Source organism: Elephas maximus, chromosome 2 (assembly GCF_024166365.1).
Source record: "Elephas maximus indicus isolate mEleMax1 chromosome 2, mEleMax1 primary haplotype, whole genome shotgun sequence".
NCBI lineage: Eukaryota > Metazoa > Chordata > Mammalia > Proboscidea > Elephantidae > Elephas > Elephas maximus.
Genome location: NC_064820.1, coordinates 89,561,030 through 89,586,334, shown reverse-complemented (window position 1 = coordinate 89,586,334; position 25,305 = coordinate 89,561,030). Strand labels below are relative to the sequence as shown.

General features: G+C 36.9%; 1 protein-coding gene across 2 annotated transcripts in view; it reads left to right on the top strand.

Moving 5' to 3' along the window:
- Window positions 1-25,305, top strand: part of EDIL3 (EGF like repeats and discoidin domains 3) — a 531,833-nt gene that overhangs the window by 387,184 nt on the left and 119,344 nt on the right. For both annotated transcript variants that reach the window (XM_049867187.1, XM_049867178.1), the window contains one exon: window positions 1,908-2,092. In XM_049867187.1, the coding sequence (XP_049723144.1) occupies window positions 1,908-2,092 (185 nt within the window). The remainder of the gene's footprint in view (window positions 1-1,907; window positions 2,093-25,305) is intronic.

The following is a 25,305-nucleotide window of genomic DNA, read 5'->3' as shown; positions in this document are numbered from 1 at the left end:
ACCATACCGCTTAAAGCATAGATTCCCTGCCCCTGAAATCGGAAAACATTGTGCTGAGATGTAAAATCTGCTAACACTCCGTGATATTTTTTGTCACGTTTGCACAGGAAAGGCATTTCCTGGAAAGTGGATTTGAAGGCAAACATGCAGGAGCCTCAGGAAAGAAGAAGCAGCCTAGCGATCTATCTATTGACCAGAATGAAAACAGCAGTTATCATTGAGTCAGTTCCAAGTCACAGCTATCCCATGTCTGTCAAAATAGAACTATGCTCCATAGGGTTTTCAATGACTGATTTTTTTAGAAGTAGTTCACTAGACCTTTCTTCTGAGGTGCCTCTGGGTGGACTTCAACCGTCAAAGTTTCTGTTAGCAGCCAAGCACTTAACCAGAACTTAACCATTTATAACACCCAGGGACCCCTTTTGGCCAGGACATATAGCAATAAATTGTAGTCAAGAATTATTTATCACTGAATAGTTCTAAACCACCTCTCCTAGAGCCTAGACTTAAAATGACAGTTTTAGAATTTCTAACCAGTCATAGGATATTCTTTAGTACTCTGTGATATGTGGGCACTTAACCCTGCTAGGAGTTAGAACGAGCTTTATGAAAATTATAAAAACAGTAACACTTCTGGATGCTAGCTATGTGCCAGTATTGTTTCTAAATAGTTTACAGTTTCGAGCTAATTTGATAAAACACTTTTATGAGGTAGTTTCTATTATCACTATTTTACAAATGTGAAAACTGAGGCATAAAGTGGTTAAATAAACGGGTTCAAGGCCACATAGCTAGTAAGCAGGAGACAGGTCGAGTAAAAGGAGAAGTGAAGGGTTAGAGAAGTCTCCTCTTATATTCTTTGGTGATCAGACTTACTTTATTTCCTGGCCAAAATGTGACAGTTTTACATACTGAAGACTCAACCACTGACTGGTATGATAATGAAGTCATTCTTCTTATCACAACCTTTGTGAATGGCGTTTTGTACCAATTGCAATGTAAGATTTGGAAATAGTATGTGTATACGTGTGTGTACACACAGACACACACACATACACGTACATGACTTTTTAAGGACTAACAAACCCATGTTTTATACCTTATCAAACTTGAAATTAAATCTGATAGATCTGAGAATCTCCCCCAAAATATCCAAACACTAGAGCTTGAGTGTAATTTAAATAAAAGATTTTATATAAAGTTTGTCTGATAATGGTTTTAACTAGAATTAGCTTATTTTCTTCTGTTATCTTGCCTAGTTTAAGTTCTACACTTGTACAATGCCTACACATGACATACACTGAATAAATAGTACTTTCCTCTCTTCCGGAGAGAGCCATGTTGGTGCTATAGGGATCAGTGATAAAGATTAATAGACATTTCTTCAGAAACAAAATGCCGTCCAGTTTAGAGTGGAACAATGCAACAGTTTGTGACAATGACATGTACTAAAATAATTTTCATTTCCAGTATTATGGAAATAAATATGAGAAAACCAAATATACATTTGTGAGAAAATGTCCCATTTTTAAAAACACTATGAAACTGTTAAAAGCTAGGGAAGAGTCACGAGACTACCAGTAATATGAGACAGGAGAGCATTTCAGTATTGTTTTCATTTTGCAAAATCATCTGTCAGAGAAAAGTAGTTTGAATTGTCTGTGTTCTTTTCAATTTTTCCAAAATATATTCTGACAAAATAGCCTGAATGGGCTATCTTGTTTTTCAGTTTTGTTCCAGATTTGTTCCTGATGATAGCTTTTGTGGGTGTGTGAGTTTAGATGCTTTCTCTTTGGGGGAATGAATAGCATTATGCTTAATCTTTTCTTGCCGATACAAAATGAACACAGAAAACTTCCAGGGTGATAAATTATTCTTCTCATGGAGCTCTTCTCATTTTCTTTCAGGCTGTTCTGAGCCCCTGGGGATGAAATCAGGACATATACAAGACTATCAGATTACTGCTTCCAGCGTCTTCAGAACTCTCAATATGGACATGTTCACTTGGGAGCCAAGGAAAGCTCGGCTGGACAAGCAAGGCAAAGTGAATGCCTGGACTTCCGGACACAACGATCAGTCACAATGGTTACAGGTAATGTTTTCAAAAACTGTGTAGCCCTCCACCACCACTCTTCCTCAGGAGGTTACTTGTTGGTTAGGTAAATATCAGAGTCGTTACCTTCAGACAGAGTTAAATACGTTTTCCCCTTTGGCTTAGCTAAATTGATAAAACACAGGAATTCCTTATGAATCCATGTCCAGATGGTATTTTTACTCTGAAGTTGATTTTTAGATGCTACTGTCAGGTTGATGCATCAGATTGAACCAGATTATACTGGGTATATGTCAATTTGATCGATCATGAGACAATTTACATTTTAATTCTCCTCTATTGCAATGCTTTGTGTCAATATTGGTTTTGAAAATGTCACGGGAGGAATTCAAACAGCATTGAAATCAAGCCACTGACCTGCAGATTGTTCACAAAGAATCATGATTCACGGCTTATTAGCTCTTTACCTGTGGTTGCTATGAATCGGAATTGATGCTGCGGCAGTGGGTACCTGTGGTTGCTAAGCAATGTAGCAATTTGATTATTTTCTCATAACAGAGCTTCCTTATAGAAGGAAAGTTTAGATACTGTGGTCTATTTAGCATTTGCAAGTGAAGTGAGGTCGCAGTCAGTGCTTTTTAGAACAATCTTGTTGAAATGCTCTTAGTTGTGGAGTGCTTTTGAAGTTTGCACAAATTTGTTAGCGTCTTCTGTGGCAAAGTAATACAGCTCAATTCCATAATGAGGTCACTGTATTCGAAATATATAAGTTCTGCTCTCACTGATTTTTATGCCATATATATGAGTTTCAAAACTATGATAATTCATTGTATTTCTCAAAATCATGAAAACAATTAAAAGAACAAATTTTAATATATCAAGCCAGATTTGTGACATCTGAAACTGGTAATCACCAAGTCACTTGAAATTTCCCATAGTCTCTTCTCTGTCCTTTCTTTTTTCAGCCTTATTTTCCTTATTTTAATACACAGAAATCATTATTTTTTTTCATTACTTCGCTATCACATTCCATCTGGATCCTCATTGATCTAGAGTTTTATTGTGCTCTTTCATTTGCTACCACACATTATGGGCAATTATGTATGTCTTTCTCCTATTACTATTCTATGAGCTTCTTGAAAATAGAGAGTATGTTATTTTTTTATATCATCTCAGTGCTCAGTACGATGTCTTTGTCTTGTATATAGCAGTGTTTACAGAATTAAATCATTCATTTAGCAATAATCATTGAGTGCCTATGAAGCACCATATAACTTGATAAATAAGGTTGCCACATGACACATGAGTGAAAAATATACTGTTCATGCTCCTAAGACATTACCTCCTTCCTAAACCATTCCTCTTATTGGCTTCCATTACACCATAGTCTTTTTTTTTTTCTCCTACCTCCTGGCTAATCCTTCTCGATAGCCTTCTTTGCCATCCTCCCTTTATCTGTTACTGTCCTGTTAACCCCCCATCCCCTTTAGCCAACTCCACACAGTCACATTAACTAATTTAGCAAGTATTGGTGACTTCAACTACTAAATAATGATCCAGCTACTTTAAAATCATTTCACTGCAAATATGGAGTCTCTTACTCTTTTGTTTAAAATACTCTGATGACTTCCTAGCAACCTCAGAATAAAGTTCATACTCCTTAATATATCCTAAATGTCTTTCCATGATTTGGTCCCATTTTGTCTTGTACCATGTTCTTCTACTTTGCTTTGGTTGCAAAAACCAGACACAATTTCTCACTTCTTATTCCTCTAAAATCGGCTTTTTCCTAGAGTGCCTCTGCCCACAGCATCACAGCCCTTCACTTAGTTAAATCTTTCAGCTACAGTTTGGATGTACCTTCCCCAGGGAGGAGTCCCTAGATGGTGCAAACGGTTAACCCCCTTGGCTGCTAATCAAAGTTTGTCAGTTTGAGTCGACACAGAGGTACCTCAGGAGAAAGGCCTATCAATTCACTTTCAAAAAAATCAGCCATTAAAAACCCTGTGGAATACAGTTCTACCCTGACACCATGGAGTCAGCCTGAGTCAGAGTCGGCTCAGCAGCAACTGGTTTTCTTCTGGGAAGGCTTTGCTGCCAGCTCCATCCCACCTCAACCCCGGCTTATGTTCTCTCCTGGACACGTCTGTGTCCTGTGTAATTGCCTCGCCAGAGCATTATCTCACCGTATTGGAAACCGTTTTCATGCTACATTGTTTTCTCCGATGGGTCTGGAAATACGTATATCTCATTGGCTGTTGTATCAATCGTGCCTTGCTAACTGTCTGTCACAATACCTGGTACATGGTAGGCATGCAGTGAAAATTTATTGAATGAATGAATGATGAGGTAGAGTATATTTCAAGTTATTTATTTTTTTTATGCAGCATATAATTTTGATACCCAATTCAAGAGGCAAACTGCTATATAGCCTCAAAGTTTCAAACAACACTTGAAAAAGAAATTTGAACCCTAATATCAAAGAGCTGACCTTTTCAATAGAGGAACTCCGTTTTTATAATACATATCCTTCATGAAGTTTTCAAGTAGTTGATTTGAAGAAAATCTCCCTATTTGTTAGACTTTTCAATGTCAAAGTTAAACTTGTTCTTTATTGCTGTGATAGTTTTTAATTTATAAACATTCCATTCATATTTCTGATTACCTAATATTATTTTGGGAGTCAAAACCATGTTCTGCTGCTATTTATAAGGTTTTCACTGGCCAATCTTTTTAGAAGTAGGTCACCAGGTCCTTCTTCCTGGTTTGTATTAGTCTGGAAGCTCCACTGAAACCTGTCCATCGTGGGTGACCCTGTTAGCATGTAAAATGTTGGTAGCATAGCTCCCAGCATCACAGCAACAAACAGCAAGCCCCACAGTATGACAAACTGACAGACCAGTGGTAGACAGTACCTAACAACAACAATGCCGTGTGAATAAGAGAAAATATTTTACACCCCATAAGTAACTCAGACAGGCTGGTAGCACTAGAAATATTTGCATAAAGGGATTCCCAGTGGCAAATTTCTTTAGAAAGATTAAAAAATAATGATGTTTTTACATGAATGAATTGTAATATCCACTGCAAACCTCCAACCATCACTTTATTGAAGATAACTTTTCAACTGTCTCCTTAAAGTCACTTGTATTACTGAAATTGAATCGTTCTGTTGATAACAGGTTTTCCATCAATTCAATGACCAGTTCTTCCAGTATATGTCTATTTTTCATTGTGTCAAAACATATTTAGAAACTCCAAAGGAAAGTAGGTATTTTTTTTAATTTGCTTTTTTTTTCTTTTCTAATATCTCACAAGAAAATGCTCCAGAACAGTTACTATTTTCAGTGTTTTCATTGCAAGACAATACAATCTGTTCAACTATACATTGTTATGTTTGCATTTCTCTTGAAAATAAGTTTGACATTCTTACAAATAGCAGTGAGATAGAATACTTTTGTTTTTCAGTTGTCCATACAGAGGTCAACTTTTATCTTTAGGTGAGGCTTCTAAATTTGTAAATTTTAGCTGTGGTTTTAATTAAAATAGATTGAATTCTGAGCAATAGCTCTTCAGAACTGAAGAAAAATGTAAGCTTCTAGTTGCGATACTGAAGGACTCTATAGGGAAAATATTAAAAGATTCAGGAAGCGTCAAAAGAACATGGAAGGAATACAGAGAATCACTGCACCAAAAAGAATTTGTTGACATTCAACCATTTAAGGAGGTAGCATATGCTCAAGAACCGATGATACTGAAGGAAGAGGTCCAAGCTGCATTGAATTCATTGGTGAAAGACAAGGCCCCAGGAACTGACAGAATACCAGTTGAGATGTTTCAACAAACAGATGCAGCACTAAAAGTGTTCACTTGTCACTGTGAAGAAATTAGGAAGAGAGCTACCTGGCAACTGACTAGAAGAAATCCATATTTGTACCCATTCCAAAGAAAGGAGATCCAAAAGAATGTGGAAATTATCAAATAACCTCATTAATATCAAACACAAGTAAAATTTTGTTAAATATCTTTCAGAAGTGGTTGCAGCAGTACATCCACAGGGAACTGTCAGAAATTCAAGCCAGATTCAGAAGAGGATGAGGAACCAGGGATATCATTGTTGATGTCAGATGGATCCTGGCTGAAATCAGAGAATACCAGAAAGATGTTTACCTGTGTTTTATTGACTATGCAAAAACATTCAACTGGGTGGATCATAACAAATAAAGATTAACACTGCGAAGAATTCCAGAGCACTTAATTGTGCTCATGAGGAACCTGTACTTAGAACAAGAGGCAGTCATTTGAACAGAATAAGGGGATACTGCTTGGTTTAAAGTGAGGAAAGGTGTGCATCATGTTTGTATGCTTTTACTGTACTTACTCCATCTGTATGCTGAGCAAATAATCTGAGAAGTTGGACTGTATGAAGAAGAGCCAGGCATCAGGATTGGAGGAAGACTCATTAACAACCTTCAGTATGTGGATGACACAACCTTGCTTGATGAAAGTGAAGATGACTTGAAACACTTATTGATGAGGATAAAAAGACCACAACCTTCAGTATGGATTACACCTCACCAAAAAGAAATAAAAAATCCTCACATCTGCACCAATAAGCAACATCGAGATAAACAAGGAAAATATTGACGTTGTCAAGGATTTCATTTTACTTGGATCCTTAATCAATGCCCATGGAAGCAGCAGTCAAGAAATCAAACAGTATATTGCATTGGACAAATCTGCTTGCAAAAGACCTTTTTAAAGTGTTAAAAAACAAAGATGTTGCTTTGAAGACTAAGGTACAACTGACCCGAGCCATGGTGTTTTCAGTAGCTGCATATGCATGCAAAAACTGGACAATGAATTAGGAAGACCAAAGAAGACTTGATGCCTTTGAATTACGGCTTGGTGAAGAATATTGAATATACCACTGACTGCCAAAAGAACAAACAAATCTGACTTGGAAGAAGTACAGCCAGAATGCTCATTAAGAGCAAGGATGGCAAGACTTCATCTCAAATACTTACGACATGTTGTCAGGAGGGACCAGTCTCTAGGGAAGGACATTATGCTTGGTAAAGGAGGGTAAGTGAAAAAGAGGAAGATCCTCAATGAGATGAATTGACACAGTGGCTACAACGATGGGCTTAAACATAGCAATGATTGTGAGGATGGTGAGGGACCAGGCAGTCTTTCTGTCTGTTGTACATAGGGTCGCTATAAGTTGGAATTGCGACACCTAACAACAAGCTCTTCCGAGGAGAAACTCTGTCCATCATTTATATTCCCTTCCTTCATTGTCAATTTCCTGCCTATTGATTTATTTTAAAAATTTTTATTTTATATACGAACTATGCATGTGACCCTCTGATAAAAAGTTTTATTTCAGTTTAATATTTTTTTTTCCTAAAACAAAGTCATATAATATTTGAAATTACAATTCTTACAAATGAATCAAGAATACCACCTGTGTGCCTAATTGTGATATTTTAGGAAGTCTTATGTATTCTTTTGGAGCCCTGATGGCACAGTGGCTAAGAGCTAGGGCTGTTAACCAAAAGGTCAGCAGTTTGAATCCACCAACTGCTCCTTGGAAATCTCATGGGGCAGTTCTGCTCTGTCCTATAGGGTCGCTATAAGTTGGAACTGACTTTATAGCAATGGATTTTGGATGTATTCTTTTAAGAACTCTTATGCATTCAAATATTATACCCCTTATTACTCTAATGTTTCTTCTAATTTCTTCTATAAGATCAAAATTTCTGAAGTCTCTCAAGCAAAGTTTTTGTGTTATTTTTTTAGAAGTGATTGATAAAAACTGATAGCTTCCTAAAATTACTGTGAATAACACAGTCATTATGCCACTCCTGTCTGAATATCACAAAAACGTGATAGTTCCCAAGAAGCCTTAAGTAAGAGGCATTTCTCAGACCTCTGAAAGAACGTTATTGTCTGTACTTTGTGTAATATGGATGATGTTCTCCAAAACTTTAAGATTTAACTAAATTTTAAGCAAAAAACCCTAACGTGTTTTCCAGAGCCTAAAAACGTTAAATAACACTTTTTGACTGTCAGAATATCATCTCCATACCTAAAAAACCAAAACCAAACCTGTTGTTGTCCAGTCAGTTCCGACTCATAGTGAGCCATGTTGAAAGATCCTAAGCCAATAATTTCAGATTCATTGTTGGGCATTCCTGGCATGTGGCTGGACTAGATTTTAATCCCAGTTAAAAAAATAAAGTGACATTTAATTCACTGAGATTTTTTAAGGTCAGTTAAGTATTTTCTGTGGTTATCTTCTAAATAAAGGAGCCAGAAATTGTGTTGGATTTTAAGGTGGAGTAAAAAGACAAATGACAGAACAGAGAAAGTATACAATTGTCAGAATCGACTCAGTGGCAACGGGTTTGTTGTTGTTAGGTGCTGTCAAGTTGGTTCCAACTCATAGCAACCCTATGTTAAACAGAGGGAAAAACTTCCCTGTCCTGCACCATCCTGTCAATCATTGCTATGTTTGTGCCCATTGTTGCAGCCAGTGTGTCAATCCATCTCATTGAAGGTCTTGCTCTTTTTTGCTTACCCTCTACTTAACAAAGCATGATGTCCTTCTTCAGGGACTGGTTCCTCTTGATAACATACCCAAATTACAAAATCTCACTACCCGTGCTTGTAACAAGCATTCTGGTTATACTTCTTACAAGACAGATTTGTTCATTCTTCTGGTAGTCCCTGGTATATTTAATATTCTTTGCCAACACCATAATTCAAAGGCATCAATTCTTCAGTCTTTCTTATTCATCATCTTGCTTTCCATGCCTATGAGGTGATTGGAAATATCATGGCTTGTGTCAATTGCACCTTAGTCCTCAAAGTGATAGTCTTAGTCATGTAGTGTTGCTATAACAGAAATACCACAAGTGGATGGCTTTAACAAAGCGGGGTTTATTCTCTCACAGTCCATTAGGCTAGAAGTCCAAATTCAGCATGTCAAATCCAGGGGAAGGCTTTCTTCTCTCTTTCAACTCTGGAGTAAGGTCCTCGTCATCAGTCTTCCCTCGGTCCGGGAGCATCTCAGCCCAGGAACCTAGGTTCAAAGGATGCGCTTTGCTCCCAGCACTGCTTTCTTAGTGGTATGAGGTCCCCCCTCTCTGCTAGCTTCCCTTTCATCTCTTGAGAGATAAAAGGTGGTGCAGGCCATACCCCAGGGAAACTCCCTTTACATTGGATCAGCGATGTGACCTGGTAAGGGTGGTAAAGTCCTGCCCTAATCCTCTTTAACATAAAATTACAATCACAAAGTGGAGGACAACCATAGAATACTGGGAATCATGGCCTAACCAAGTTGATACACACATTTTGGGGGGGGGGGGCACAATTCAATGCACGACAGTGATAGATTTGTTTTTTAACACTGTAAAGAGGTCTTTTGCAAGCAGATTTGCCCATTGCAATAGGTAGTTTGATTTCTTGACTGCAAAAAAAAATTTTTTTTTTTGCTTCCATGGGCATTGATTATGGATCAGAGTAAAATGAAACCCTTGACATCTTCAATATTTTCTCCATTTATCATGATGATGTTTATTGGTCCAGTTGTGAGGATTTTTTTTTTCCTTTATGTTGAGGTGCAATCTATACTGAAGGCAGTGGTCTATAATCTTCATCAGTAGGTGCCTAAAGACCTCATCACTGTCATCAAGCAAGGTTGTATTATCTGCATATTGCAGATTATTAATTAATGAGTAACCTCCTTTCTCTTTTTGATGGCTTGTATGATCTTGGGAGGGCATAATCTCACACCATCAATTGTAATCAAAAAGGAAAATTTGCAAATATATCTTCCTTCAGAAGCAAATTTCCAATAAAACCATAAAATATAAAGTAAAATATTAGATTGGTTACAAATTGTAAGTAGTATTGATAAATGACATAAATTTGCAGTGGCAAAGAAAAAATTGGAATGTTTTTGTCTAGGTAGCACCAGATTTTTCAGCTGCTTGATTTGTTGTTGTTAGATGAGGTCGAGACGGTGTTAACTCAAAGCAACACTATGCACAACAGAACAAAACACTGTACAACAGAACAAAACACTGCCCGGTCCAGCATCATACTCACAATCATTGCTACATTTGAGCCCATTATTGCAGCCTCTGTGTCAATCTATGTTGTTGAGGGGCTTCCTCTTTTTCACTGACCCTCTACCTTACCAAACATGAGATCTTTCTCCAGCATCTGGTCCCTCCTGTTAACATGTCCAAAGTACATGACATGAAGTCTCGCCATCCGTGCTTCTAAGGAGCATTCTGACTGTACTTCTTCCAAAACAGATTTGTTTGTTCTTCAGGCACTCCATAGTATATTCAAGATTCTTCACCAGCGCCATAATTCAAAGGCATCAATTCTTCTTCAGTCTACCTTATTCATTGTCTGACATTTGCATGCATATAAGGCAATTGAAAATAGCAGGGCTCAGATCAGGTGCACCCTAATTCTCAAAGTGTTGTCTTTGCTCTTTTTGCAATAGAATTGCCCAGTACAATACATCGTTTCATCTACTGACTGCTGCTTCCCATGGGCATTGATTGTGGATCCAAGTAAAATGAAATCCTTGATAACTTCCCTATTTTCTCCATTTAGCATGATGTTGCTTATTGGTCCAGTCGTTAGGATTTTTGTTTTCTTTATGTTAAGGTATAAACCATACTGAAGGCTGTAATCTTTGATCTTCAGCAGTAAGTGTTTCAAGTCCACTTCACTTTCAGCAAGCAAGGCTGTGTTATCCGCATATCGCAGGCTGTTAATTAGTTTTCCTCCAATTCTGATGCTCTGTCTTTATCATAGAGTTCAGCTTCTCAGACTGTTTGCTCAACACACAGATTGAATAAATATGGTGAAAGAACACAACCCTGAGGCATACCTTTCATAATTTTAAACCATGCAGTGTCCCCTTGTTCTGTTTAAACAACTGCCTCTTGGTCTATGAACAGGTTCAGGATGAGCACAGTAAAGTTTTCTGGATTCCCATTCTTCCAAATGTTATCCATAATTTGTTGTGAGCCACAGAGTTGAATGCCTTTACATAGTCAATAATAATAATAAAAACAGGTAAACATCCTTCTGGTATTCTCTACTTTCCACCAAGATCCATCTGACATCAGCAATGATATCCCTCATTCCATGTTGTCTTCTGAATTCAGCTTGAATTTCTGGCAGTTTCCTGTGAATGTACTGCTGCAACCATTTTTGAATTACCTTTGGCAAAATTTTACTTGTTTGTGATACTAATGATATTGTTCAATAATTTCTGCATTCTATTTGATTATCTTTCTTTGGAATGGACACAAATATGGATCTCTTCTAGTAGGTTGGCTAGGTAGCTCTCTTCCAAGTTTCTTGGCATAGATGAGTGAGTACTTCCAGCTTTTCATCAGCTTGTTGACACACCTCAGTTGGTATTTTGTCAGTTCCTGTATACTTGTTTTTCACCAGTGCATTCAATGCAGCTTGGACTTCTTTCCTCAATACCATTGATTGTTGGTCATGTGCTACTCCCTGAAATGAGTGAACCTTGACCAATTATTTTTGGTACAGCAACTCTGTGTATTCCTTCCATCATCTTTTGATGCTTCCTGCATCAGTCAATATTTTACCTGTAGAATCCTTCAACACTGCAATGGATGACTTGAATTTTTCTTTAGTCTTTTCAGCTTGAGAAATGCTGAGCGTATTCTTCCCTTTTGGATTCCTAAGTTCAGGTCTTTGCACAATTTCATTACAACACTTTCCTTTATCTTCTCCAGACAGCCTTTGAAATCTTCAGTTCAGCTCTTTTACTTCATAATTTCTTCCATTTACTTTAGCTACTCTATGTTCAAGAGCAAGTTTCGGAGTCTCTTCTAACATACATTTTGTTTTGCTTTGTTTTGTTTTTTTCTTTACTGTCTTTTTGATGACTTCTTTCTTTCTTCATGTATAATGTCCTTGATGTCATCCCACAGCTCCTCTGGTCTGCAGTCATTAGTGTTCAATGCATCAAACATATTCTTGAGATGATCTCAGGTGGGATATATTTAAGGTCATACTTTGGCTTTCATGAACTTGTTTTAATTTTGTTCAGCTTTAACTTGCATATGAGCCTTTGATGGTCTGTTTCACAATCCACCGCTGGCCTTGTTCTGACTGATGATATTGAGCTTCTCCATTGTCTGTTTCTATAGATGTAGTCAATTTGATTTCTCTATTCCATCCAGCGAGGTCCACCTGTATAGTATCCATTTATATGGTTGGAAAAAATGATTTATGATGAATAAGTCATTGGTCTTGTAGAATTCTATCATGTGATCTTCAGAGTTGTTTCTCTCATCAAAGCCATATTTTCCAATTACAGATTCTTCTTCTTTGTTTCCAATTTTCTAATCACCTATAATTATCAATGCATCTTGAGTACATGTTTGATCAATTTCAGACTACAGAAGTTGGTAAAGATCTTCATCTTTGGCATTAGTGGTTGGTGCATATATTTGAATAATAGTCTATTACCTGGTCTTACTTGTAGGCATATGGATGTTGTCCTGTCACTGAAAGCATTGTATTCAGGATAGATCTTAAAATGTTCTTTCTGATGATGAATAAGATGTAATTCCTCTTCAATTTGCCATTCCTGGCATAGTAGACGATATGATTGTCTGATTCAAAATGGCCAATACCAGTCCATTTCAGCTCACTAATGTGTATGATATTGATCTTTATACTTTCCATTTCATTTTTTGATGACTTTCAATTATCCCACATTCATACTTTGTTCATTTCATGTCCCGATTATTAATGGATGTTTGCAGCTCTATCTTCTCATTTTGAGTCATGCCACATCAGCAAACAAAGGTCCCCAAAGCTTTACTCCATCTTCATCATTAAGATTGACTCTACTTTGAGGAGGCAGTACTTCCTCAGTCGTATTTTGAGTGCCTTCCAACCTGATGGACTCTTCTTTCAGCACTGTATCAGACAATGCTCCACAGCTATTCATAAGGTTTTTGCTGGCCACTTTTTTTAGAAGTACCTTGCCATGTTCTTCTTCCTAATCTGTCTTAATCTGGAATCTCCACTGAAATCTGTCTTCCATGGGTGACACTGTTGGTATTTGAAATTCTGGTGGCATATCTTCCAGCATCACAGTACCACACAAGCCACCACAGTACAACAAAGTGACAGACAAGTGGTGGATGCTTGCTATAATGTAGTAAACATAAGTATTAATAACAAAATGAGCATTATGTCATTTGGCAGTGTTCACCACAAAAATGATTTTCTTACTAGAATGTTTATTTTTTTTAATTTTCATTATTACTGGCTTTTCAACAGATTAGGTAAATGTGCTTTTTAGTTATGCTTGGATTAGATAAATTTATCAGGATTTGGTATAAAATTAAGATATTTAATGGCATTCTATAAGGAGAATTACTGATGATAATGTTATAGATAGTGAAGAAACATACTGATTAATCTTGTTATGGGGAATAGAGCTGAACAATGAGCACTCTAAGAATTAATTTCAATTGATTAAAAACTTTTTTTAAATAACATATCACAAATTCTCTTATATTGAATTCACTGTAACGTATCCATCACTTCATCGGTGTTGAATATAGAAAATGGAAAATTCACTGTTCATAATTGAACTCGCTAAAAAATTATTCAGATTTCATAAAGGATTATATAAATGACAATAGGAAGGGAGGCAGCCCTAGTGACACAGTGATTAAAACACTCAGTTGCTAACTGAAACATCAGTGGTTTGAATCCATTAGCTGCTCTGAAGGAGAAAGATGTAGCAGTCTGCTTTTGTAAAGATTTATAGCCTCAAAAAACTGATGGGTCGGTTCTACTCTGTCCTGTAGGGTCACTCTGAGTCAGAATCAACTCGAAGGCAGTGGGTAGAAGTTGTAATAACAGAAAAAGAAATGTCACAGTGTCACCTCGAAAATGACCTTTTGATCTATTTCATGAGACATTTGCTAATTTAACTTAGCCTGCATGGTATTTCAGCCAAGTTAGATTGAATAGAGTTGTTCAGTTGTACATTGTAGTGTTGACCTTTGTCAAAAGTACATCTAACCCTTCACAGCTTCATTTCAATACTAATTTTGTGGAATTGTGTAAGAAAGCAATTGAGCTCATGCTTTCAAGTTAAATAAGCCTTATTTAATTTAATTTATTTTAGATCATTATAAACGGAGTATTCTAGCCATAAAATCCTTCTTTTAAGTCCTACTTTTCTTGCCCTTGCTGAAGGGAAAGGTTTTTGAGTATCAAGTGACCTCTAGATTCCTGGGAAACATTTGGCAATACGAAGAAATGTTTGAATTTACAGTTCACCATCCAATATTTCAAGTATAGTAAATAAAAGCCTACAGAGGTTTATCTGTAAAGTAGCTCTAAAAGACAACAATAAATGAAACTTATTTTATGCATGATTGTGAAATAGCTTCTATTCTTTCACAATGTTGATGTGGTTTGGAGTCTAAGAACTGAATTGAATGATGCCCTTACTTGCTCAGAATGTAAATCATCTTAAGAATTTTTTGTAATTTTACATTGTCAAAGGAAATCACCCCTAGCCAATTAAAAATCTTTAAATAAGCAAAGAGAAATGAAGTTGAATAGTTGTAGAGGAAGCACTTAGACAAAAAAATAAATAAATAACGTGGCAGCCATAATCAGTGTGGTATACTGAGTACATAATTTCAAATCCAAAGACCTAGCTTTGCGGGATGGCAAGTCACATCAACACTCTGGGTTTCAGATTTTTTTTTCCTTTTTTCTCTAAAATAAGAATTTTTACAAAAAAGATCAACTCCCAGGTAATTTTCCCCTTTAAAAAAACCCTCATACCACTAAAATTCTAGTATCTAAGTGATGATTAGCCAACCCCCCCCAAAATCAGAAAATTTTCAGAACCATCAGCTGAGTCTCTGTAAATTAGTGTAAGTATGAAGTTAGCAAAAAGACATCATATAACGCAGTTATTGGTACAAATCTAGTCAGCTAACCTTAATATTAACCTTAAAAACAAAGTTAACTTTTGTTATTGTTGTTGTAAGTAAAGTGTATTTCAAGGAGGCATGGTGGCACAGTGGTTAAGCAGTCAGGTGCTAACCAGCAGGTTGGTAGTTTGAACTCCCCAGTTGCTTTGTGGAAAAAGATGTGGCAGTCTGCTTCTGCAAAGATTTACAGCCTGGGAAACCCTATGGGGCAGTTTTATTTTGTCCTACAGGGTCAATATGAGTCAAAATTGACTCAAAAGGCAGTGAGTTCTGGTAGAGTATATCTACTTAATACTCAAAATAATGCCCCTCCTTTTCCGTCTTGATAAAATTTCAAACTCTGAGTCTGTTCTTTGGGTTAGTGTGTTATATCTCTCTAACATCTTTAAAAAAAAATCCCTAGGACCAGGCAATAAGGCACATTAAACGATTATTTTTTTTTTTTTTAAAAAAACAAAACCCATTGCCATCAAGTCCATTCGACTCATGGCAATCCCACATATTTCAGATCTACAGCAAAACATGAAAAATACACAAAGCAGGAACTTCTGATGGAAGCAGAAAGGACTAAACTAGGTTTCGGATGCAGAGCGCAGTCTTAAGAAGGCAAGCCTCAGATGGTACATGAAAGCTGAATGGGGGTGAGAGGGAGTTTGTGGTTCAGATAGTATCTTAAATGATTTCATAGTTTTCATTCCAAATAAATATATTTGAGGCACCCATTATAACAAAATACAATGCCATGTAGAAGGAACTGAAAAACATGTTCGTCGCTGTGTCTTTCTGCTTCTTTGATTACTGGTACCCTAATTGTCATGGGTTTGGCATTCCAAAAGGAATCAACAGAAATGTGGAGAGTTGGACATTTCTGCTTAGAAACAGTAGTAGAAACCATTAGAAAATTGAATACACACACACACACCTGCTGCCGTCGAGTTGAGAAAACTGAACAGCAGGACTTAGAAGAATTGTACGTGCACAGCAGGCCCATTCATGTTTTTATGCTAATGAGAAATGACTTCTGATTACTTTGTGTGCAAGTGAATTTTAATTTTGTTGTGTTAGTTATCTTTGTGTTAATGAAATGTTGTTATGAGAGTGGTAACCCTTCTCCTCTAAAAATACAGGCTGACAATATGCCAATGGGTAAAATTTAGAACTTGGGAATGCTGTTTCAGATAAAATGAGCATTTGTAGATTTTTAAATAAAACTTGTGTCAGTTTTAATCGGTGATTTTATTTTAACTTCAGAGCCTTCCTCTCAGCGAGCTGTTTGTTTTATGAGGCTGCAGGTGATCAGAAGGCTAGCTAAGGATTACCCAGTCAGTCAGTGGTTGATGGGAGACTCCACACATCAGGACCCTCATATGACTCTTTACCATATAATTTTGTAGACCACCTAGTGAATGCCATGTGACTGTTTTTTCAAGAGATATTTGGTTAGGAAGCTCTGCCAGCACCCAGTCCTAACCAGCACTTCACTGACCACTTACCTTGTCTTTAATACTGGCTCCTGGTACTTCTGTGGATTGAGCCTGCCCTCTAATCTTGTGATTCTGCATTTTTAAAATTGTATACTCCTTACAGTGTTGGAAACCCTGGTGGTGTGGTGGTTACTATGGCTGCTAACCAAAAAGTTGGCCATTTGAATCCACCAGCTACTCCTTGGAACCTCTATGGGACAGCTCTACTCTGTCCTGTAGGGTCGCTATGAGTTGGAATCTACTCGACAGCAACGGGTTTGGTTTTTGGTCTTTTACATTGTTACTCAACATTGAATACATATACACACAGATTTAAACTCTATGTCGAGGCAAACATACTGATCATAGGCAGTGGTAAACTAGGGTACACCTCCCTATGCTGAGGGCCTACCCAGATGAGGCAGCGTTGTTGTGTGTCACCGAATCGACTTTGATTCCTAGTGACCCCATGTGACAGAGCAGAGCTGCTCCATAGGGTCTCCTAGGCTGTAGTCTTTATGGAAGCATACTGCCAGGGCTTTCTCCCACAAAACCTGTGGGTGAGTTCTAGCAGTCTACCTTTCAGTTAGCAGCTGAGTGCTTAACTGTTGCACCACAAGGGCTCCTTACACACACAAATTTAAATATATTTTATCAATATATGAAATATATTTGGGAAATTCGTGTGTGCGTGTGTGTGTGTGTGTGTCACCATGAGTTGCGGGCTGACTCAAGGGCAGCTAACAACAACAATGAATCAGGTTTCTTTTCTCTCAAAATGATAGATTTCATCAAGATTTCCCAAAATACACTCTGCAAAATGCTCCTTCCATGATGTGTTCCAAAAGAAAAAAAGTTCTGTGCTAAAATGTATTTGGGAAATTCTGTCATCTCCTCTGCACTCACTAATTTACATGGATATTAAATTAATAAAGGCTGTACAGAATCCTGTAGGAAACAATGTTTTTTTAATTTTGTTTTACTTTGTGACTTACAAACTTACTTGAATAGAGTTGTCTTTTTAGAATAACCTCCTTCACATCCCCAGGAATGACATTGAAATATTCTCAATTAATTAAATTGCATTTCAGTAGCACTTCATTGTTTTCAAACGACTTTTCAAATAAACTTTCATTATGTCCTTATAATAAATTTGTATAAATTACTCTGACTCAAAAACGGAGAAAGCTACAATTTACAGATGTTACAAAGCCAAACCGTCGAGTAGATTCCAAACCATAGTGACCCTATAGGACAGACTAGAACTGCTGTATAGGGTTTCCAAGGAGCGAGTGGTGGATTCAAACCACCGACCTTTTGGTTAGCAGCTGAACATTTAACCACTGTGTCACCAGGGCTCCTAAAACCCTGTAAATGGCATAATTGGACCAAAAAATCTATTTTCTCTCTTTTCCTTTGAGTGCCATTTTTTCAAGACTGTTCTTATCTGACATCTAGTGAAATGGGGTAACCTTAGCTGCCTTTTCCCTCAACATTTTTTTAATACAGAAAAATATATGCAAAATATTAGTATTTTGAAACATAATTTTCCAATTCGCTACATTCTTCTGTTTTTGTTGTAGACCTACTCGATAATACAAATCATTTCATAAATGACTATGCCCAAATCTGTACGAGCCATGCATTTGAAATTGCCTACATGGATTCAAAACATTGTTTTCACTTCATCTTCAGGAAGAATGTTGCACAGAACCTATAGTCAGTTCAGAAGTATCTGAAGAAGAGCCAGTCCGTATCATGAGTAAAATGGACATATGACCGCTTTAACCAAGGGAGGAGTAACACGTGCACAGAGTTACACCTGTAAAGAAGCAGTTCCTGTAAAGGAGAGTAGATAACAACAGTACACAAATATTTATTTGCCAGCCAAGTGGTAAATAACTTCTGCCTTATTTTCTTTTTTTAATATGGATTTGATCATTTTCTTTAAAACTGTTTCACTCTGGCTTAAAAATGATAGAGGATCATCATTAATATTTGTCTTTGAATATACAAACTATAGATGTTTGTGCTCATGCAAACATTCGTATAGTTTGGCTATACAGTTTTTTGTTTCTTAATTTTTATTGTGCTTTAAGTGAAAGTTTACGAATCAAGTCAGTCTCTCATACAAAATTTATATACACCTGGCTACATACTCCCTATTGCTCTCCCCCTGATGAGATGGCTATATAATTTGATGTAAAGATTTCTTTCTTCTTGCCAATGAGAGAAGTTTTGTAACTGTCATGAATTGAACTTCAATCGGCACTAGAATCTGTATTAGGATATTCATTGTTCTACATTAAAATGGGACACCAAATATAAGTAATAGACATATGCAACAGGAAATGTGAAGTATGAAACATTGTTATTTTTTAAATATGTCCCTTTCACTTTTTCCTCATTTAGCAAGTCAAATTAGAGCCTCTTTGAATAAGATTTCTGTTGTCCTATGCATTTTCTCTTCTGCGTACTCAAAACCAAAAATGATTAAGAGGGTTTAATGTAAATGAATAAAATAAAAGCAAGGGTAATTGATTCAACTTTGAGTTCTCTTTTTCCCCCTCCCAACATCCTACCACCTATTAGAGGCTTAGTTCACGATTCTTTCATGAGAAGCTCTATAGAGTTTAATCCCCATAGCTGTAGGTCTTGATACCCCTTCGTAAGTACCAAAGGACCCATCTGTTCTGTTAGGCATATGCCTGATGATATGGGAGAAGCTGTATATACAAGATAATGGATCTAAGGCTACTTCAGAATATAGCACTATATATGTGTATACATGTTCTCTACATCTGTTCAAAGCTCTGTAATTGGAAATAGGGGTAATTCTAAAAATAATGCAGCTGTAAAGCCTTCACTGGGGAAAGGCACACCACCAGCTGCTTGTATCTCTTTGCATGTTGGTGTTGGTCTTAGTTTGGGTTCTCTAGAGGAGCAAAACCAGTGAAGCATATATAAATATATAGAGAGACATTTACTTTAAGGAAATGGCTTATGGAATTGTGAGGAAATGGCTCATGAAATTGTGGAGGCTGGAAAATTCCAAATCTCTGGTTTAGGCAATAGGCTAAAGTCCTCTGCTGGCTCACATGGTTGTAGGGGTTGATAAACTCGAAATCTGCAGGTCAGGTGGCAAGCCAAAGACTTCTGCAGGGTTATATCCCCAGAACCAGAGATCAGGTGACAAAAAGACTGCAGAGTTGAGAAGGAGAGAGCTTTGGCAGAACATCCATTTACATACTGAAGGCAAGCCACACCCACAAGGAAACTCCCCTTTCAACTGATTGACTGTTCACATCAGATCACAAAATGGAAGGTGATTACATAGTATCTTCCAAACCACTGAGAATCATAGCCTAGCCAACTTGACACATAACATTAACCATCAGAGTGTCAAAGCAGTTTTCTCCAAGTGTGTTTTGGAGACCTCCTGCACTGGAATCAGGTGGCATGGGCTAGCTGAAAATGCACATTCCCAAATTCCATGGCCAGAGGTAATGATGTCATTAGGTTGGGATTGGGCATAGAAATTTGCACTTATGGACACGTATCCTGGGATTCTTATAAAAGGTGAAGAATGAGAAAAGAGGAATTGGTTGTTTATACCTTGGCTGACAAACGTCCATTTAAAGGTAGTCATTTTACGGGACTTACTTAGATATGTTGAACTGAAAATTATTAGACTAGAACTCTAATTGAATTTTAGCACTAGAGTATTGGGATACTCCAAATTAAAGAAATACCATATAACTAGTATGAAATTACAAAAATTCAGCCTTATGTTCAGCTGACTTTATTAAACGAATGAGTCTGACACTGAATTTTTAATTTCACCCAACTCTGTAGGAAATTAGGTATATAAGAGATACACATAAAATCAGATCTAAAAATCCATTAGAGAGAAGATCTCTATTGATTTCTATGTCTCCAGTATTCTCTGGCTGTGAAGCCTATATGTAGTATAAAACTCTATTATATGAAATGATGGAATTTCAATAATACAGGATTTTTGTTAATTAGCCCTTTGATATATGTGACACAATAGCAGATATTTCTAACAATGACCATGACCCATTATCAATTTCAGAACTATCATCAAGACAGTAAAATACTTCAATGAAGAGGAAATGTTAAGCTTACTGTTACTGTCTGAGGAAAAAGTGTTCCTTAAAATAGATGCTTAATGCATGTTGGAAGTTTGTTGAATAATGTCTTTAAAAATTCTCAATCCATGTGTGGTTTATAGGTAACTTTGAATTAACTAATATATTTGATAAAAGACATTTTATATAATACTTGTTTAGACAGTAGACATTGTAGCAGAACTGTCTGGGTTCAAACTGCTCTCTGCCACTTAATAGTCGTGTGACTGTGGGCAAGTGACTTCACATGATAGTTGTCTCAGTATTCTCATTTTCAACATAGAGATAATAACATCTATATTATGAGGTGGTGCTGAAGACAAAATGAATTAATACATGTGAAGTACTTAAAATAATTAGTATGAAAATGTTAAACCAATAAACTGACTTGCTGTCAAGTCAGTTCCAACTCATGGTGACTCTATATGTGTTAGAGTAAACTGTGCTCCATAGAGTTTTCGATGGATGATTTTTCGGAAGTAAATTGCCAGGTCTTTCTTTCGACACACCACTGGGTGGACTAGAACCTAAAACCTTTCAGTTAACAGTTGAACGTGTTAACCATTTGCCCCACCCAAGAACTCCCTATGAAAATGTTAGCTACTGTTAGGGTCACTATGAGTCAAAATTGACTCAAGGCAGTGGGTTTGGTTTGGTTTTTATTATTTGATTAATCAGAATAACCTAGTGCCCAGTGAAACTGTATACGACATTTTCTTTTATTTAGAGTATACAGTAGTGGTGTAGTGGTTAACCAGCTGCTAACTGAAAGGTCTGCAGTTTGAACCCACCAGCCGCTCCATGAGAGAAAGAAAAGGCAGTCTGCTTCTGTAAGGATTTATAGCCTTGGAAACCCTACGAGGTAGTTCTACCCTGTCCTATAGGGTTGCTATGAGTCAGAATTGACTCGAAGGCAAAGAGTTTGGTTTGGTTTTTAGCCAGATAAAAATGCAGGATGACCAGTTTAATTTGAATTTCAGATAAATGTTGATTTTTTTAGTGCATAATTGTTTCCCAGGTATTGCAATGATATACTTACACTAAAAAGAAATGTTATTTATCTGAAATTCAAATTTAAATGAATAGCCTGCATTTTTATTTGCTAAATCCTGCAACTCTATTTTACTCATCCCAATTAACTTTCTCTGCCCTGGTATATCTCATTGAACTAAATAATGCAGCTCATACAGTGATGATTGTTAGTCAATGAATGGTGGCTTCAATGGATTGCTCATCTGTAATTTTTCTGCATTGTGCTTCTATTCCAGAACAATAGATATTGGAAAGTTCAATAGTTTATTAACTCCCAAGCAAATGTTGTTACATTGACCTCTACCTCAATATTATTAATCTCTGTTTTGTTCTAGAGAAAAGTTAGCTAGTTTTTTTCTTGTGGCTATTCTGTACTTAGTGGATTGCTGTATATAAGATGAACCCTTTGGGGTCCACATAGAAAGCCAATTGATAAAATCTGGAAGTCAGTCTTTCTCAGTACCTAACAGATCAGTATAATATTTTCCATCACAGGAATGGGTTGAAGTTGTGAGGAATCTCCCTGAGTAAGTCTTAATGACCTATGGGATCTTGTGCCTATAGTTGGTAGAGATAGCCACAAGATGGAGTTTAAGCTCTTCAGAGTTTCTTAGCTCAGCAGATTCATATTATAAAAAGCACCTCAGTCTTTAGGACCTGAAATCAAATACTGATCCCCATTTCTACTAGTTATGTGACATCGTGAATGGTATTTTACCCTGAGCATCAGTTTCTTCATCTTGGAAATGTGGTAGTAAATGCCCATTTCGCAGGACTGTTTGGAAGACAATGAGATCAGGTCTATATAAATGATCCTGCGTGGTGCTGGAAATGGTGGAAATGTCCCATGTGAGTTCTCTTCCCCCCACTTGCTCAGCATTAACACAGCCACTCCGGAGATTTTCAGTACTGGAGCTAATGTTATTGTTGTTAGATGCCATCAAATCGGTTCCAACGTATAGCAACTCTATGTACAACAGAATGAAACACTGCCCTGTCCTGCACAATCCTCACAATTTTTTCTATGCTTGAGCCCATTGTTGCAGTCACTGTGTCAATCCATCTGTCTGAGGGTCTTCCTCTTTTTTTGCTGACCCTCTACTTTACCAAACATGATGTCCTTCTTCAGGGACTGACAACATGTCCAAAGTATGTGAGATGTTGTCTCGACATCCTTGCTTCCAAGGACCATTCTGGTTGTACTTCTCCCAAGACAGATTTGTTCGTTCTTTTGGCAGTGTATGATATATTCAATATTCTTCACCAACACCACCAACATCATAATTCAAAGGCATCAGTTCTTCTTAGGTCTTTCTTATTCATTGTCCAGTTTTCCCCTGCATATGAGGCAACCCACACCTTGGCTTGTGTCGGTCAGGGGCACCTTAGTGTTCAAGGTGACATCTTCGCTTTTTAACACTTTAAAGAGTTCTTTTGCCGCAGATTTGCCTAATGCAATGCATCATTTAGTTTCTTGGCTGCTGCTTCCAAGGATTTTGATTGTGGATCCAAGTAAAATGAAATCATTGACAACTTCTATCTTTTCTCCATTTATCATGATGTTGCTTATTGGTCCAGTTGTGAGGACTTTTGTTTTCTTTATGTTAAAGTGTAATCCATACTGATAGCTGTAGTCTTTGATCTTCATCAGTAAGTGCTTCAAGTCCTCTTCACTCTCAGCAAGCAAGGTGTGTCATCTGCATAACGCAGGTTGTTAATGAGTCTTCCTCCAATCCTGATGCCCATTTCTTCTTCATATAGTCCAACTTCTTGGATTATTTGCTTAGAATATAGACTAAGTATGGTGAAAAGAAAATATGGAGCTAATGTTGATCCCTAAATCTTGTGACCGTATCATAGTTAATCAAAAGACAAAGGTAAAGAAAGAAGCACAAGCCTTGTTGATCCTGTTTCATGTCTACTTTGTGTCATTTGATTATGTATTTCATATATTCTAAAAGTTGCCTAGAGTCCTGGGTTGTTTCCATGATTGCTCTATTTATCTATTGGTTAAAAATTCTATAAACCTTTCTTCCCCTTCAAAGACTATCTATTGTTTTATAAGCCCCAACTTTCCTTCTTCTGGAGCAGCATCCCAGTCTAATCAGACATTTAATTGTATGAGAGGCTGCCCTCATAATCATGCAGCCTCCTGGCCACAGCCAAGTGCTTCAGTAGAACATCCAGAACTTGTGTGCAGAAGAGGTTTAGGGGAAGCAATCCTGCTGGAATTGTCAGGAGGAAGATGTAAGCAGGTGTATGGACTTTTCTTTAAGCTGCATTTGTAACAAACCAAGCACATCATAATTTATAATAAAATTATGATTTCGTATGAATTTGTTAGGACCTGAGAAAGGAAACAAAAACCCAGCCTCCTGCTCCTTGCAGCCTGCACTCTGCTGTCAGATGTCAAATTGGGATCTTGTGTTTAGGCGCTGACTGGCCCCAGCCTGCCATATGAAGAGAGCTAGTCTGAGACCACGAAGTGAAGAGAATCTGAACCCACTTCCTTGTTTCTGAACTCTGTTCATATTGATGGACATGTTTTTGTGTTTTTCGTTTTTTTCTGTCAGGCCACGCTAACCAGCAAGAGGCAGGGATGCTGATTTTTTTTTATTATTATTATTTAAGTTATGGTTAAAGGCCTGAAATTTTACAAAAATCTATCCATTGATTTTATTTGGGGTTGTTTTTGTTCACTTAGCCCTGGAGGTCTGTGGGAGCATAGTGCTAGAATCAGAGGATACTACCTATTAATCAACTCTTAGGAAAACAGAACTGGAAGATGCAGCACTTAAAAAATTCTGTCTATAAGTAATATCATGAATTAGAGTGCTAATAAGGTTTAAACATAGAAATTATAGAATCTCTTTAGTAAATTTTGTTCCTCAGGGTTTTTTGTTTTTGTTTTTTTTGACACAAAACCTGCTTATATAGAGCATGAATATCTTCATTCCTAAGGTGAGTCAAATAAATGAAAACATATATTAGGGAAATCTGTCTTATTTCCTAATATTTGCTTTAGAGTTTTGAAAAGTATACCTACTTTTGGATAGCTCCAAAATAAATTAAAAGTGACAGATAAGTTATTTCCCAGCAAAAGTCAAATAAATCAGACATACTATGTTTCTACCAGTTAACGAAAACCACAAAGAACCTAGGGAGATGAGTAGTAGCATTAAACTGGCCAATTAATGATAATTAGGAGGCAACTCTATCCAAGACCTTCACGTTTCAATCATAGAAACCCTGTAGCTGTTATGATACTGTGGTATTCATAATACTATGATATTAATAAGACAAGATTATAAAATATCCATATCTCTATATTTTGAATTATGGAGTTCATGTTTTACATGGGAATTTAATCATATAATTTTAGGTTACCAGCTACTAAATTTATCTCTAATTGCATGGCCAGTGATACTTATCGGGAAAATCAAATATGGAAGGTTATATTATTGTTTAAAATACTTTATATCCAACTGACTTGACGTTTGGCCATGTAACTCACCTTGGCCAATGAATGTGAGCAAAAACAATCTTGTCTCTTCATGGATGTA